The sequence below is a fragment of the Aquarana catesbeiana genome, linkage group LG03, assembly GCF_042186555.1.
Source record: "Aquarana catesbeiana isolate 2022-GZ linkage group LG03, ASM4218655v1, whole genome shotgun sequence".
Classification (NCBI taxonomy): Eukaryota; Metazoa; Chordata; class Amphibia; order Anura; family Ranidae; genus Aquarana; species Aquarana catesbeiana.
The window spans coordinates 56,050,542-56,065,957 of record NC_133326.1 but is presented as its reverse complement, the minus strand read 5'-3'; the positions used below and the strand labels follow the sequence as shown (position 1 = coordinate 56,065,957).

Sequence of the window (15,416 nt, the reverse complement as noted above, 5' to 3'; positions counted from 1 at the left end):
GATTCTACTAACTCCAGCGTCCTTGTCTTTTTCATCTATACATGAGTGGATCCCTCCAAGTAAGGTTGGGACTGGGGAGGGGTGAGTGGGCACCTACCCCGGGCACCGCTGAGTTGACCGCTGAGTTGACCGCTGAGTTGACCGCTGAGTTGACCGCTTGTCCCAACCACTTGTTCCAACACTGCCTCCAAGATCAGTTCAAGGAGCTGCAAGAGTTGCTTGTATCTTTCTGTGCCCTCTCACTAAGACTGTTGTATACGGACTTTACAGCTAATTGTTATACTGTGAGGAACGCAGTGTTCGCAGTACACACCGCGTGCGTGTACTTTTTATATTTGTTGTCTATAGAAGTGTTTCCCTACCTTTTTTGAGTCAGGGAAAATACATCTATCTCAAGGCACCCCGTTCTAAAATGTAAAAAACTAAACGAATAGTTTTACATAACTTAGCAACATCCTCCCACATAGGATACCCAATGTAGGAGGTGATTTATTCTTCCAAAGTAAACACACCTTTGCACACTGGTACTGACAAGTATTCCATTGTTTCTTTTCTCCCTAAGGTGTGGGGGTGCTGGGTTAAAGTGGCAGGGAGTCTCTGTGACTATGAGAGTGGACTGTAATGAAAGGGGATTGAAGGGAGGTGCTTTGACCAGGGAACCCCGCCAATGTTGCCATTAGCTTCCAGCAGAGGCATATTCTGCTCACCAGACTTCTGACGCTAGCAGTTACTCCCCTGCTGTTGATCCTGCTGCTCACAGAGAATGCCAGCAAAGCCACCACCCTTACCTGAAGTAATCAATACCTCTGGTCAGCCTGGACCAGTAGTAATGCCTGCTGTTGTCCCACTTGCTGCAATATCACTCCCAGCACAGTGGCTACAGTGTGGGATAAGGATTCAGTGTATTTGCAGCTGTTTCGTTTCTGAAGCCAGCAACACTGTAGTGCAAGGTGTCTGGACTGAGGTATACTGACACAATTTCAGAGCTGTCACCACACCTCCAACACTGAGCTTGCTAGCAGTAAACTGCAGCAACTAAATGTCTTGAAGCACAAAGAACCCCTCCTCCCACAATTTAGCAGAACGGTGCAGGGACTGATCTTGCAGCAGGCAGGCCGATGAGGTATGGTGGCATGCTCTGCTACTTGCCCAGGCTGACCAGCATTTATTAAAATTGCAGGAGAGGTTGGTGGATTTCCTGACATCCTCTGTAAAGGGCAGGATCAACAGCTTTAGATTGGAGGTGAGTAAAACTGTTATCAGGCACATCTTGTCCTGCTGGTAACATACAAGAGTGTAATGAGGGCACAGCACGCCAGGGTGGCATTCCACCCTCCTCACATGAAAGCACTGCACCCAGAACACATGCCCCTCCTGCCCACCCCTTGTCTCAGCCCTGCATGCATGGATATATCAAGCAAAATGTAAGATTTCCAAGCAGCTCTCATTCTGAACCGCCCGCCTACCTTATCTACATGGGCTTTTCCAGTGCCCGTCACAATCTAAACACATATAGTTTTTATGCTTTTTGAGGAAGATACGCAAAAGTTAAAAATGAAAATATTTTCAGACAATTTCAGACCTTAAGTGTTTCTTCATCTAGAGCTTGAACTTCCTCTATTAGTTGGCTCAGTTCTTGAATGGGAAGTAGAGATATGACAGACTGGCTGTTAGTGGCTGCAGATGAAGGCAGAAAGATGAGCTGCTCACTGATGGTCTCTTCCTTCTCTTTGTCTGACTGGCCCGTTCCATAGCCCTTTAACTCAGAGAGGCTATAATGAAAAGAGTTACTTTATTAGAGGCTTCATACTGGAACTCCATGGTGTGCAAACCATTTGGTTAATTATTATTATTATTTATTATTATTATTCAGGATTTATATAGCGCCAACAGTTTACGCAGCGCTTTACAATATAAAAGGGAGACAATACAGTTATAATACAATACAATACAATAGGATTAAGAGGGCCCTGCTCAGAAGAGCTTACAATCTAATAGCGTGGGGCAGGTGGTACAAAAGGTTGTAACTGTGGGGAATGAGCTGGTGGAAGTGGTAGGAGATTAGTTGGAGACGTGATAGGCTTTCCTGAAGAGATGAGTTTTCAGGGATTGCCTGAAGGTAGCAAGAGTAGGGGATAGCCGGATAGATGGAGGTAGCAAGTTCCAGAGGATGGTTGAGGCTCTGGAGAAATCCTGGAGACGAGCATGGGAGGAGGAGATGAGAGAGCTTGAAAGCAGGAGGTCTTGAGAAGAGCGGAGAGGTCGATTTGGGTGATATTTGGAGACAAGATTAGTGATGTAGCTTGGGGCAGAGTTGTGAATGGCTTTGTATGTTGTGGTTAGAATTTTGAATTTAATTCGCTGGGTGATTGGGAGCCAGTGTAGGGATTGAAGTAGAGGGTTGGCAGACACTGAGCGGTTGGTAAGGTGGATAAGTCTGGCAGCAGCATTCATGATAGACTGAAGAGGGGATAGCCTATGGAGAGGTAAGCCAATGAGAAGGGAGTTGCAATAGTCAAGGCGAGAGATAACAAGGGAGTGAATAAAAGTTAATCTGTTTATACAAGGCAGGGGTGTCCAACCTGCGGCCAAAGATTGCTACGAATTGGGCAGTAAACTGTAAACTTACTTAAAAATGTTGATGTTTTTTGTAAAAATGTATTTACACTTAGAAAACACATGCAGTCGAAGAAAAATATGACAGTGCCTCCATAAGGGACTTTTATAAGTTTTATCTTCCCCCAAAAAATATCCCGCTGTTCACAATTACACCTTATTCATGTCATCAGTTTTCGGCAACACCTATATTTGTGAGAAACTATTTTCAAAGAGGAAGCATACGAACGGCAAAATTAAAACCAAGGTGAGGGTGATAAGTGTCCTTCGCGCAGTAATGTGTAACAAAAATGTAGGATAATTGCAGCAAAATCTAAAGTGTTCACAGCAACACAAATAAAGTGAAAACTAAAAGAAAGAATGATTTCGCGCAATAGCCTATTACCTGAGGAATACTCCTCTAGGTATCGTGCTGTCTAAACAATAATGACAGGAATACTAAAGTTCAATAAGGCCATCCGAATAATGTATCATTGTGAAATAAATATTAATAGCTCATAAAAATAGTGACTGGTAAGGCTAGACATATCAAATAATCACATAATTGCATAAAGTATCTACTGTAAAATACCAAAATCCTTTTAGTAGGTAGTGTACCAATAACCGTGAAAAAGTGCAAATCAAGTGTTAATAGTCCAAATAAAGATGAATGTAAAAGCTATGTCCATATGGTAAGGTGGACTGTACTTAAGAGTCACAGATATATAGGTATAAAGATGATCCAATAGGTGGCTCATTAATAATATAATTCAGTGATGTTGCCCATATAAAACTCCATACAGTTTTTCCTGGATGTGGTCTCCCAGAACTCTCACCTTAAAGCTGATGAATGATTGCATCTGTGAGTTCAGGTTTATAGGTGTTATCACTGTTGAATGCTGTCAGTGAGGCTTGTTGCGGATTTCTCCTTTAAAATCCTCTGCCAAAGTTCCTAAAGGGCTCCGGTATTGCCACAGCAGTGGCAGGGGGAAAAAGGAGAAAAAAGAAAGGCCTCCACTAGTGTAGTAAGTTAAAACAGTAAGGGGATATTTATTAAGTGTCTACAATGGACTCTTACATTGTAACAAACGTTTAAAAGCAAATGGAAAAAGATAGTGACAATGTGGCGTTCTCAGCGCCCTCTCACTCTTCCTCCTGGTGTACGTCTCGCTCCGGCCACTCCCTACGCGTTACGACACGGTCACGTGTCTTCATCTGGGGAATGTAAGAGTCCATTGCAGACACTTAATAAATATCCCCTTACTGTTATTTCTTACTACACTAGTGGAGGCCTTTCTTTTTTCTCCTTTTTCCCCCTGCCACTGCTGTGGCAATACCGGAGCCCTTTAGGAACTTTGGCAGAGGATTTTAAAGGGGAAATCCGCAACAAGCCTCACTGACAGCATTCAACAGTGATAACACCTATAAACCTGAACTCACAGATGCAATCATTCATCAGCTTTAAGGTGAGAGTTCTGGGAGACCACATCCAGGAAAAACTGTATGGAGTTTTATATGGGCAACATCACTGAATTATATTATTAATGAGCCACCTATTGGATCATCTTTATACCTATATATCTGTGACTCTTAAGTACAGTCCACCTTACCATATGGACATAGGTTTTACATTCATCTTTATTTGGACTATTAACACTTGATTTGCACTTTTTCACGGTCATTGGTACACTACCTACTAATAGGATTTTGGTATTTTACAGTAGATACTTTATGCAATTATGTGATTATTTGATATGTCTAGCCTTACCAGTCACTATTTTTATGAGATATTAATATTTATTTCACAATGATACATTATTCGCATGGACTTATTGCACTTTAGTATTCCTGTCATTATTGTTTAGACAGCACGATACCTAGAGGAGTATTCCTCAGGTAATAGGCTATTGTGCGAAATCCTTCTTTCTTTTGAAATTAGAACCAAAATATCTGATGAGTGACTTGAGAATTCATTGAGAATTGCTACTCCATCCATCCAACCAGATATTGATGGGTTATTTTATCAAAAACAGCATTACATATCTCACTAGTTTTATGTTGCCCTCTTTTACTTTTATAATAAAAAAAAGATTAAAAAAAATGAAGTTTTATTACTCAGATAAGTACCTTATTTTTATCAGTGATCGTTAAAGTGATATTAAATTCTTGTTTTTTTTTTTTGTGTAAAAATAACAAACATGTTATACTTACCCGCTCTGTGTAGTGGTTTTGCACAGAGCTGCCCCGATCCTCCTCTTCTCGGGTCCCTCGCCGGTACTCTTGGCCCCTCACTCCTGCAGAATGTCCCCACAGCAAGCAGCTTGCTATGGGAGCACTTGTGCTGAGCTGCTGCTCTGTGTCCATTCAGACACAGAGCTGCGGCTCGGTCTCCGCCCCCTCTCTCACCCCTCTGCTGCTGTCTCAGCCAATGAGGAGGGAGAGTCCCCGCACAGCCGGGGTCCTTGTGCAACATCGCTGGATGGAGATGGGGCTCAGGTAAGTATGGGGGGCTGAGGGGGGTGCTGCACACGGAAGGTTTTTTATCTTAATGCATAGAATACATTAAGATTAAAAAAATTCTGCCTTTAGAACCTCTTTAACTTGTCATCTGCTCGACTTTTTCTGCTCATCAGCTATCCTTATTGTTGGTGTAATTCATGTGTGGCCTAAGACAATTCCTCTTTTTACAATGTGGCCCAGATGGATACCCCTGAAATAAGGCATGGCAAATTGTCATTCATTGAATAATTTGTACTCACAGTAACTAATGCCGCGTACACTCGATCGGAATTTCGGCCAGCAAAAGACCGATGAGAGATTTTCATCGAAAAATACGACCGTGTGTATGCTCCATTGGTCTTTTGCTGGCCGAATTTCAGCTAGCAAAAGATTGAGAGCATGTTCTTAATTTTTCAGTCAGAAAAAGTCCCTATCCGAAAATGCCATCGTCTGTGGCAAGTCCGACGCGCAAAATTCCTACGCATGACGGGAAACAATTCGACGCATGCTCGGAAGCATTGAACTTCATTTTCTCAGGTCATCGTAGTGTTGTACGTCATCGCGTTCTTGACGGTCGAAAGTTCAGCGAACTTTTGCGTGACCGTGTGTATGCAAGGCAAGCTTGAGCGGAATCGGAAAAGCCATCATATCTTTTTCTGATGAGAAGTCCGATCGTGTGTACGTGGCATAAGAGTTCTAATCTGAAATAAAAAAATGGATTTAATTAAAAGTATATTTAAAAGCATGAAGGGGTGAGGTTCTCTCACACTATTTTTTCAGCATTCTGCCCCCCAAGGGACAAAGCACATGTAGTACTTTGTCCAATGTTCCTACATGCTTTGCAAGCCTAGCTATGGGGTGAGACAGGGTGCCACTCATGGCCATCGGACAAGCAGGATGGCAGCTTGATAACTGGTGCTTGTCTTGGCTCCAAGCACTTGCCTGAAACAAGCAGTGTCAAGAAGAATGCAGGTGAATGGGAGGCTAACACACCCCACCCCATCCTTCTGCATTCATCTTGCCACCTCTTGTTGCACTTGGCAAGTGCTCAGAACAGAGACAAGCAATGGTTACAAAACATCCGTCTCCTTGCCAACCACAGTCATTGTCAGATGGCCATGGCGGTAGCAGGGCACCTAGGTAGCTAGGTTTACAAAGCCAAGGGACATCAGTATGACTTTTCATATCACACAGGTATTTTTTCACATGAAAACTTTTTTTTAATTTTGAAAGCCTCTTTTTCTCATTAATCAATATTTTTACCTCCACTTCAAATTACTCAATTTCTGCTCTCCTTAGGAATAACCTCAGAGAACCTTACAGTTATCCTCAGACATGTACTAGTAGCAGTTTAAAGAGACCCTGTCAAATTGCTGAACGAATCAAAGGGCCAGTTAGTTGCAAGATAATAGATTGCATACTCACATCGTTGCCAGCCTATGACTTCTACCTTCCCTCCATTCAAGTGCTGCAGTCACCTTCAGTCTTTGGAATTCAGCACTTTCGGGAGTAACAGATGCCTTTGTACCCTGCAATGTGCTGATTCCTCCTTCTGACCCATACGCTGGTACAGTACTTAGCAGTGGTGTAGGGGTTGGAGGGAGTTACCATGGCACTCTGTTGGGGACACAGGCTTAAGGCAACCCTGGGAGGATTGAATGCGAAAGACACTGCTCAACTGATTAACTCATGCTAGGCCACTCTTGCTATTTCCAATCATTTTGAATATTAGATACTATTGTAAAACAATTTGCAGTTAACAATGATACTTTGTCCCCTACCAGTAAAATTTTTACTCCCATGCATAACCACCAGCCTGGTCACTCACAAACAAAATTTTGAATATTACACCTAGAACCCACTAGTTAGAACATTCCATCAGGTACAGCCATGCTCAAAAGTTTGCACACCCTGGCAGAAATTGTTAAATTTTGCCATTAATATTGAAATAATCACGCCAAAAAACTGTCTTTTATTCAAGGATAGCAATCACATGAAGCCATTTATTATCACCCGGATCCTTTTTAAATCATAATGATAACAGAAATCACCCAAATGGCCCTGATAAAAAGTTTACATACCCTGGGATGTTTGGCCTTGGTACAGACACAGAAGGTGTCACACACAGGTTAAAATGGCAATTAAAGCTTAATTTTCCACATTTGTGGCTTTTTAAATCACAATTAGTGTCTGTGTATAAATAGTCAATGGGTTTGTTAGCTCTCACATGGATGCACTAAGCAGGCTAAACACTGAGCAATGAGGAGGTAGAAAAGAACGGTCAAAAGACCTGCGTAACAAGGTAATGAAACTTTACAAAGATGGAAAAGGATATAAAATAATATCCAAAGCCTTGAATATGCCAGTCAGTACTGTTTAATCACTTATTTAAGAAGTGAAAAATTAGGGGCTCTTTTGATACCATGCCAAGGTCAGGTAGACCAAGAAAGATTGAAGCCACAACTGGCGGAAGAATTGCCCAGGATACAAAGAAAAATCCACAGGTAACCGCAGGAGAAATACAGGCTGCTCCAAAAAGATGGTGTGGTTGTTTTTAAGGTGCACAATTCAACAATACTTGAACAAAAAAGAGTTGCACGGTTGAGCTGCCAGAAGGAAGCTTTTACTGCGCCAATGCCACAAAAAAGCCAATAAGGCATGTCAAGGTGTTGTTGGACATATTGTAACCAGGCTTTTTTTTGTGAAACTTGTACAGTAAAGGCTTCTTTCTGGCAACCTGACCATGCAGCTCTTTTTGTTCAAGTATCATCGTATTGTGCTCCTTAAAAACAACCACACCATCTTTTTCCAGAGCAGCCTGTATTTCTCCTGAGGTTACCTGTGGGTTTCTCTTTGTATCCAAAACAGTTCCTGTGGCAGTTGCGGCTGAAATTTTTCTTGATCTACCTGACCTTGTCTTGGTATCAAGAGATCCCAACATTTTCCACTTCTTAATAAGTGATTGAACAGTACTGACTGGCATATTCAAGGCTTTGGATATCTTTTAATATTCTTTTCCATCTTGGTAAAGTTTTATTACCTTGTTACGCAGGTCTTTTGACTATTCTTTTCTACCTCCTCATGGCTCAGTGTCTAGCCTGCTTAGTGCATCCATGTGAAAGCTAACAAACTCATTGACTATTTATACGCAGACAATAATTGTGATTTAAAAAGCCACAAATGTGGGAAATTAACCTTTGATTGCCATTTTAACTTGTGTTAGCCACCTTCTCCATCTGTACCAAGGCCAAACATTCCAGGGTATGTAAAGTTTTTATCAGGGCCATTTGGGTGATTTCTGTTATCATTATGATTTAAAAAGGATCCAAAAAACGATGTAATAATAAATGGCTTCATGTGATTGGTATCCTTAAATAAAAGTTTTTTGGCATGATCAGTCATATTTTCAATATTAATGACAAAATTTCACAATTTCTGTCAGGGTATGCAAACTTTTGAGCACAACTGTATGTTGATGAATACTCTCTACTGTGCCCCAACAGCACCTTCAAAAATAAATCCAATGGCAAGGCTTTTATCTGTCACCTGGTATCCTCTTTCCCCCTCGACCCAAACATGCTTCCTCAAATAGGACTTTTTCACTCCACTTTGCTTCTGACATACAGTGGGGAAAATTATTATTTGATCCCCTGCAGATTTTTTAGGTTTGCCCACTTACAAAGAAATTAGGGGTTCTTTAACTTGTATCATAGATGTATTTTAAATGTTAGAGACAGATTAATAACCAAAAATCCAGAAACAACACATGATACAAATGTTATAAATTGTGTTGCAGTTCAGTGAATAAAAAAAGGATTTGATCCCCTACCAACAATAATTCTGGCTCCCACAGACTGGCTACATAGATTAGTCCTCTTGATTTAAGAAGGTGCTCCTAACGACAAATCAATTTTGCGTATATAAGACACCTGTCTACAGAATCCTTCTTCCATTTAAACTTTACCATCATGGGCAAGACTAAAGACCTGTCAAAGGATGTCAGGAACAAGATTTTAGACCTGCACACAGCTGGAATGGACTACAAGACCATCAGCAAGAAGCTTGGTGAGAAGGAGAAAATTGTTGGAGTGATTATTCGCAAATGGAAAAAATACAAAATAACCATCAATCGCCCTCGATCAGGAGCTCCATGCAAGATTTGGCCTCATGGGGTAAGGATGATCATGAGAAAAGTGAGGGATCAGCCCAGAACTACATGGGAGGAGCTTGTGAATGATCTCAAGGCAGTTGGGACCACATTCACCAAACAAACCATTGGTAATACAATACACCGCCATGCATTGAAATCCTGCAGCTTCTGCAAGGTCCCCCTCCTCAAGAAGGCACATGTACAGGCCCATCTGAAGTTTGCAAATGAACATATAAATTATTCAGAGAAGAATTGGGAGAAAGTGCTGTGGTCAGATGAGACCGAAATTGAGCTCTTTGGCATCAACTCGACTTGCTGTGTTTGGAGGAAGAAAAATGCTCACTATGACCCTAAGAACGCCATCCCTACAGTCAAGCATGGAGGTGGAAACATTATGCTTCGGGGCTGTTTCTCTGCTAAAGGTACAGGCTGAATTTGCTGCATTGAGGGGCCAATGGACAGGGCAATGTATTGTAAAATCTTGGATGAGAACCTTCTTCCCTCAGCCAGAACACTGAAGATGGGTCATGGAAGGGTCATTCAGCATGACAATGACCCAAAACATACCGCCAAAGCAACAAAGTTGCTGAGTGGCTCAAGAAGATGCACATTAAGGCCATGGAGTGGCCTAGCCAGTCTCCACACCTTAATCCTATAGAAAATTTATGAGGGGAGCTGAAACTTCAAGTTGCCAAGTGACAGCCAAGAAATCTTAAGGATTTAGAGAAGTACTGTAAAGAAGAGTGGACTAAAATCCCTCCTGAGATGTGTGCAAACCCAGTACCCAGCTACAAGAAATGTCCTACCTCTGTGCTTGCCAATAAGGGTTTTTCCACCAACTACTAAGTCATGTTTTGCTTGGGGATCAAATATTTATTTTACTCACTGAACTGCAACTCAATTTATAAAATTTGTATCATGTGTTTTCTAGATTTTTGGTTGATATTCTGTATCTATCATTTAAAATACAACTATGATAAAAATTATAGACCCTTAAATTCTTTGTAAGTTTACAAACTTAAAATATCTGCAGGGGATCAAATAATTATTTTCCCCACTGTATGTTGTCACTGGCACTCATTCTTGGCATTAATATTTAACCTTTGGCGGTCTTACCATCTTATCAACACAGACAAATATTTCCCAGCACACCTATTCAGTTAGCCTGCAAAAAAAATGTACCCTGTCTAACAAGTCATGTTAAAAACAGAGGTTTTAGTTGTACACATTTGTAAATATATGTGGAAGCCGCAGAGCATACATGGCTCCTCTGTGTACAGCGGGCCTAACTCTATATTTTTGAAAGTCTCCATCCAAGTTGGAGCACATATAGCAGTGGACAAATTACCATCTTATCAGTCCATTCTTGCCACCATTTGTCTTCTAAAATGATTGCTGGTGATATTTGTTTTGGCCAAGCCATCTAGCTTCCCCAACTCACCCAAATTGATTAAATTGTTCAAACAGTGTCTAACACTACGCATATTAAATGCAGTGAAGCAGCTTATACAAATACAATAGAAGTCATCTAAAATCCCCTCTAATATGGATGGCTAGTTGAAGGTGTTGCTACATAGCCACAGAGCAAATACAGCAATTTCAAAATGTTTGTAGGATTTTGTGCAGTGTAGAGCAGTGTTTCTCGATGTTTGTTTGGTCAAGGCACCCTTTAAAATTATGCAAAATCTCGAGGCACCCCATTCTAAAATGCGAAAAACGAAACCAACAGTTTTATATAACACAGCAACATCCACACATGGGATACTCAATTTCAATTTTACAGGTTATGTATTCTTCCAAAGCACATACACCTTTGCACACTGGTTCTGATTAGTACTCCAATGTTTCTCCTCTCACTCAGTTTCCCTCTATCTCATCTAATGTGACCCCAGTACTGACAGAGATGGGCAGGGAAGGGGTAAACAAGGATGCTGTGCAGGTATTTGACGCCCTCCTTATTATTTGATGTTATCACTGGTTGTTAGGATGCTGGTGGCTGGAAGGCTGTAATGGTGCACAATGAAAACCTGTAGCTTTGTGTAACTAAAAGGCAGGCTTGATCCACCCACTGACTTGTATACAGTTTTTAGGCTTTTGCCAAGGCACCCCTTAAGAAGACTGAAGGCACCCTGGTTGAAAAAGGATGGTGTACTGCAGAGTATCAAAAAATTGAAGAATTAGGAAGAACCAAGGCTCCTTCTTCCTTGTCCATCTCCTTCCCAGCTTTGTGTTAAATGGAGTAAACTCCTCCTGTTCCCAACTTATACTTCCTGTCTACCCCCTGGTCAACCATATCTGTTTTTTCTCTAATTTTTAATATCTCAAAACGTAACTTCAAGTACTTTACATTACTTTACATCGCTGCAGAACCTCCATATGTAATATGTACAATAGCTATACAAGCACATACCGAAAGTATTTGCTACATAAAAGAATTGTTCTGTTGATTGATGTTCTTTTACTAAAGGGAAACCTTTCTCAGCTGTTGTTACATAGTTACATAGTAGGTGAGGTCAAAAAAGACACAAGTCCATCAAGTCCAACCTATGTGTGTGATTATATGTCAGTATTACATTGTATATCCCTGTATGTTGTGGTCGTTCAGGTGTTTATCTAATAGTTTCTTGAAACTATTGATGCCCCCTGCTGAGACACCGCCTGTGGAAGGGAATTCCACATCCTTGCCGCTCTTACAGTAAAGAACCCTCTACATAGTTTAAGGTTAAACCTCTTTTCTTCTAATTTTAATGAGTGGCCACGAGTCTTGTTAAACTCCCTTCCGCAAAAAAGTTTTATCTCTATTGTGGGATCACCAGTACGGTATTTGTAAATTGAAATCATATCCCCTCTCAAGCGTCTCTTCTCCAGAGAGAATAAGTTCAGTGCTCGCAACCTTTCCTCATAACTAATATCCTCCAGACCCTTTATTAGCTTTGTTGCCCTTCTTTGTACTGGCTCCATTTCCAGTACATCCTTCCTGAGGACTGGTGGCCAGAACTGGACAGCATACTCTAGGTGCGGTCGGACCAGAGTCTTGTAGAGCGGGAGAATTATCATTTTATCTCTGGAATTAATCTCCTTTCTAATGCATGCCAATATTCTGTTTGCTTTGTTAGCAGCAGCTTGGCATTGCATGCCATTGCTGAGCCTATCATCTACTAGGACCCCCAGGTCCTTTTCCATCCTAGATTCCCCCAGAGGTTCTTCCACCAGTGTATAGACTCCATTCATATTTTTGCCACCCAAATGCATTATTTTACATTTTTCTACATTGAACCTCATTTGCCATGTAGTTGCCCTCAAGAAGCAAAATGATACCCCAGCTCCACTGCCAATATGATGATCTATGAACTGTGAACCGGTGCTCTAGCCAGGACGTTTGGGCCCCAAAATGCAGTACTTGAATCAGAAAAGGGTTGGCGACTCAGATGCTCTTGAATAAAAGTCCTTTATTTGGTTACATGGGTACGCGGGTACAGGCTATGCTGACAGCTAAGAAGCCTTCATCAAAGCATGTAGTTGCCCACCCCATTAATTTGATCTTTTTGCAAGGTTTCCATATCCCACTGACAAGTTTTGCCCTGTTTAGCTTAGTATCGTCCGCAAATACAGAGATTGAACTGTTTACCCCATCCTCCAGGTCGTTTATGAACAAATTAAACAGGATTGGTCCCAGCACAGAACCCTGGGGACCCCACTACCCACCTCTGACCATTCCGAGTACTCCCCATTTATCACCACTCTCTGAACTCCCCCTTGTAGCCAGTTTTCAATCCATGTACTCACCCTATGGTCCATGGCAACGGACCTTATTTTGTACAGTAAACGTTTATGGGGAACTGTGTCAAATGCTTTTGCAAAATGCAGATACACCACAACTATGGACCTTCCTTTATCTAGATGGCAACTCACCTCCTCACAGAAGATTAATAGATTGGTTTGGCAAGAACGATTCTTTATAAATCCATGCTGATTACTGCTAATGATACTGTTCTCATTACTAAAATCTTGTATATAGTCCCTTATCATCCCCTCCAAGAATTTACATACTATTGATGTTAGGCTAACTGGTCTGTAATTCCCAGGGATGTATTTTGGGCCCTTTTTAAATATTGGTGCTACATTGGCTTTTCTTCAATCAGCTGGTACCATTCCAGTCAGTAGACTGTCAGTAAAAATTAGGAACAATGGTCTGGCAATTACTTGACTGAGTTCCCTAAGTACTCTCGGGTTCAAGCCATCTGGTCCTGGTAATTTATTAATGTTAAGTTTCCCAAGTGTAATTTTAATTCTGTCCTCTGTTAACCATGGAGCTGCTTCCTGTAATGTGTCATAAGGATAAACAATGCAGTTTTGGTTACTGAAGCCCCCCGATCCCCTCGTGAAGACTGAGGAGAAGAATAAATTCAATACCTTTGCCATCTCCCCATCCTTTGTAACTAGATGTCCTTCCTCAGTCTTTATGAGGCCAATATGGTCTGTCCTTCCTTTTTTACTGTTTACATATTTAAAGAATTTCTTGGGATTTTTTTTGCTCTCCTCCGCTATGTGTCTTTCATGTTCTATCTTAGCCGACCTTATTGCATCCTTACATTTCTTGTTGCATTCTTTATAAAGTCTGAATGCTGATGATGACCCCTCAACCTTGTATTTTTTGAAGGCCTTCTCCTTTGCTTTTATATGCATTTTAACATTGGAGTTAAGCCATCCAGGACTTTTGTTCGTTGTTTTAAATTTATTACCCACTGGGATGCATTGGCTAATGCTCTTATTTAATATGCTCTTAAAGCAAACCCATCTCTCCTCCGTGTTCTTTGTTCCTAAGATTTTATCACAATTTATGCCTTCTAGCAAGGTTCGTAGTTTTGGTAAGTTGGCTCTTTTGAGTACCTTCTGTATTGTATTATAGAATACATTATCTTTTGTAAATAATAGAAAATCCTGTATTTATGACACTTCTGTATGCTTTTTCAATTTTTTTAAATCATTTAAATACTGTCTTACTTTACAGAGAATCCAGTGTCCAACAGGTGGTTTTCAGTGAGGGAGCTGCAAGGGCTTTCCTCTGTTGCAGTGGTCTCAGTCTGCCATAAGTCTTTGCTTTGCGGAAGTGGAGACTGAGGTAGAGCCAGCAAGGATTTCATCAGAGCAGAGGACACTTGGTTGCTAATAGAGTATATTTTGCTGCAGTTTTCACTTTTCTTTGTAGTTTCAGCTGATATATTGGAGGAAAGTGGGTAGCTCCTTGATCTTTGGCTTGGAGGCTTGTATGGCAGGGGCTCAGTGAGCTCAGTATATGAAGAGTAGAGCTGTGACTCATTACTGGTACTGCTGCTTCTTCTAGCATTGAATACATTAATCTTTGGTGGAGAGCAAGAAACTCTGACTTCTGTATTGTCCACAGGTTCTGGAGATACCATTTGAGGTTCAATTACTTTTTCAACTTTACTTTCAACTGAGTTTACTGACACCTTGTTGAAAGACACAGTAACACATTCCACTTCGATTTCCTTGTGAACTGGTTTTTCATGTTGCACTGGAGACTGAGAGCAAGGCCTATTGTTCACTTTTGTTACTGGTAGTGGGCTACTAAAAGTTTCAAATGAACTTATCCTCTGCTTGATTGATGATGTTCGGGTTGAAACCTGTGGTCTAGAAATGTAACTGGGTTCTTTGGGTTTATCAGAACCACTATGGTCCCAGGAGCGATTTACATTCTTGGTTCCTTTTAAACTCTGACGAAACCAGGTTGGCTTGGGTGCCACAGGAGGACCTTTTTTTAGGATTGTTATATCTTCACTTTCCCCTGTCTGAGAACTGGATTCACCACCATAAGTTTGCTGGTGTCTTTGTTCTGTTTGTGTAGAGGAGGAGCTATCCTCCCCCGTGCTTATATTTCCATCCATGTCCATAAGGTTATGGTCTTCAGTTATGATGGGGCTGAACAAGTTTTTAATACAATCAGAAATTCTAACCCACGGATCTTCAGCAGTTGTATCAAAGCTGTAGTCTACGTGTGCCTGTCTTCTTAACAATGGCTTGTGATGGGACACAACAGAATTTCCTATGGAACATGAGAAACAGTTGTTTCAGAACTAAATTTTTTGTCACAGACTCTTGAGGACCAATATAGTAAATCAGCATTAAAGTAAACTTGGTCTGGCCTATAAAA

At 41.1% G+C, this 15,416-nt stretch overlaps 1 protein-coding gene across 1 annotated transcript in view; it reads right to left on the bottom strand.

Annotated features, from left to right (window-relative positions):
* IL16 (interleukin 16) overlaps window positions 1-15,416 on the bottom strand; it is a 226,459-nt gene that overhangs the window by 31,061 nt on the left and 179,982 nt on the right. Inside the window, exons 15-16 of the mRNA XM_073618563.1 lie at window positions 14,249-15,308; window positions 1,583-1,772 (exon numbers count right to left, since the gene is read on the bottom strand). Coding sequence (XP_073474664.1) covers window positions 1,583-1,772; window positions 14,249-15,308 — 1,250 coding nt within the window. The remainder of the gene's footprint in view (window positions 1-1,582; window positions 1,773-14,248; window positions 15,309-15,416) is intronic.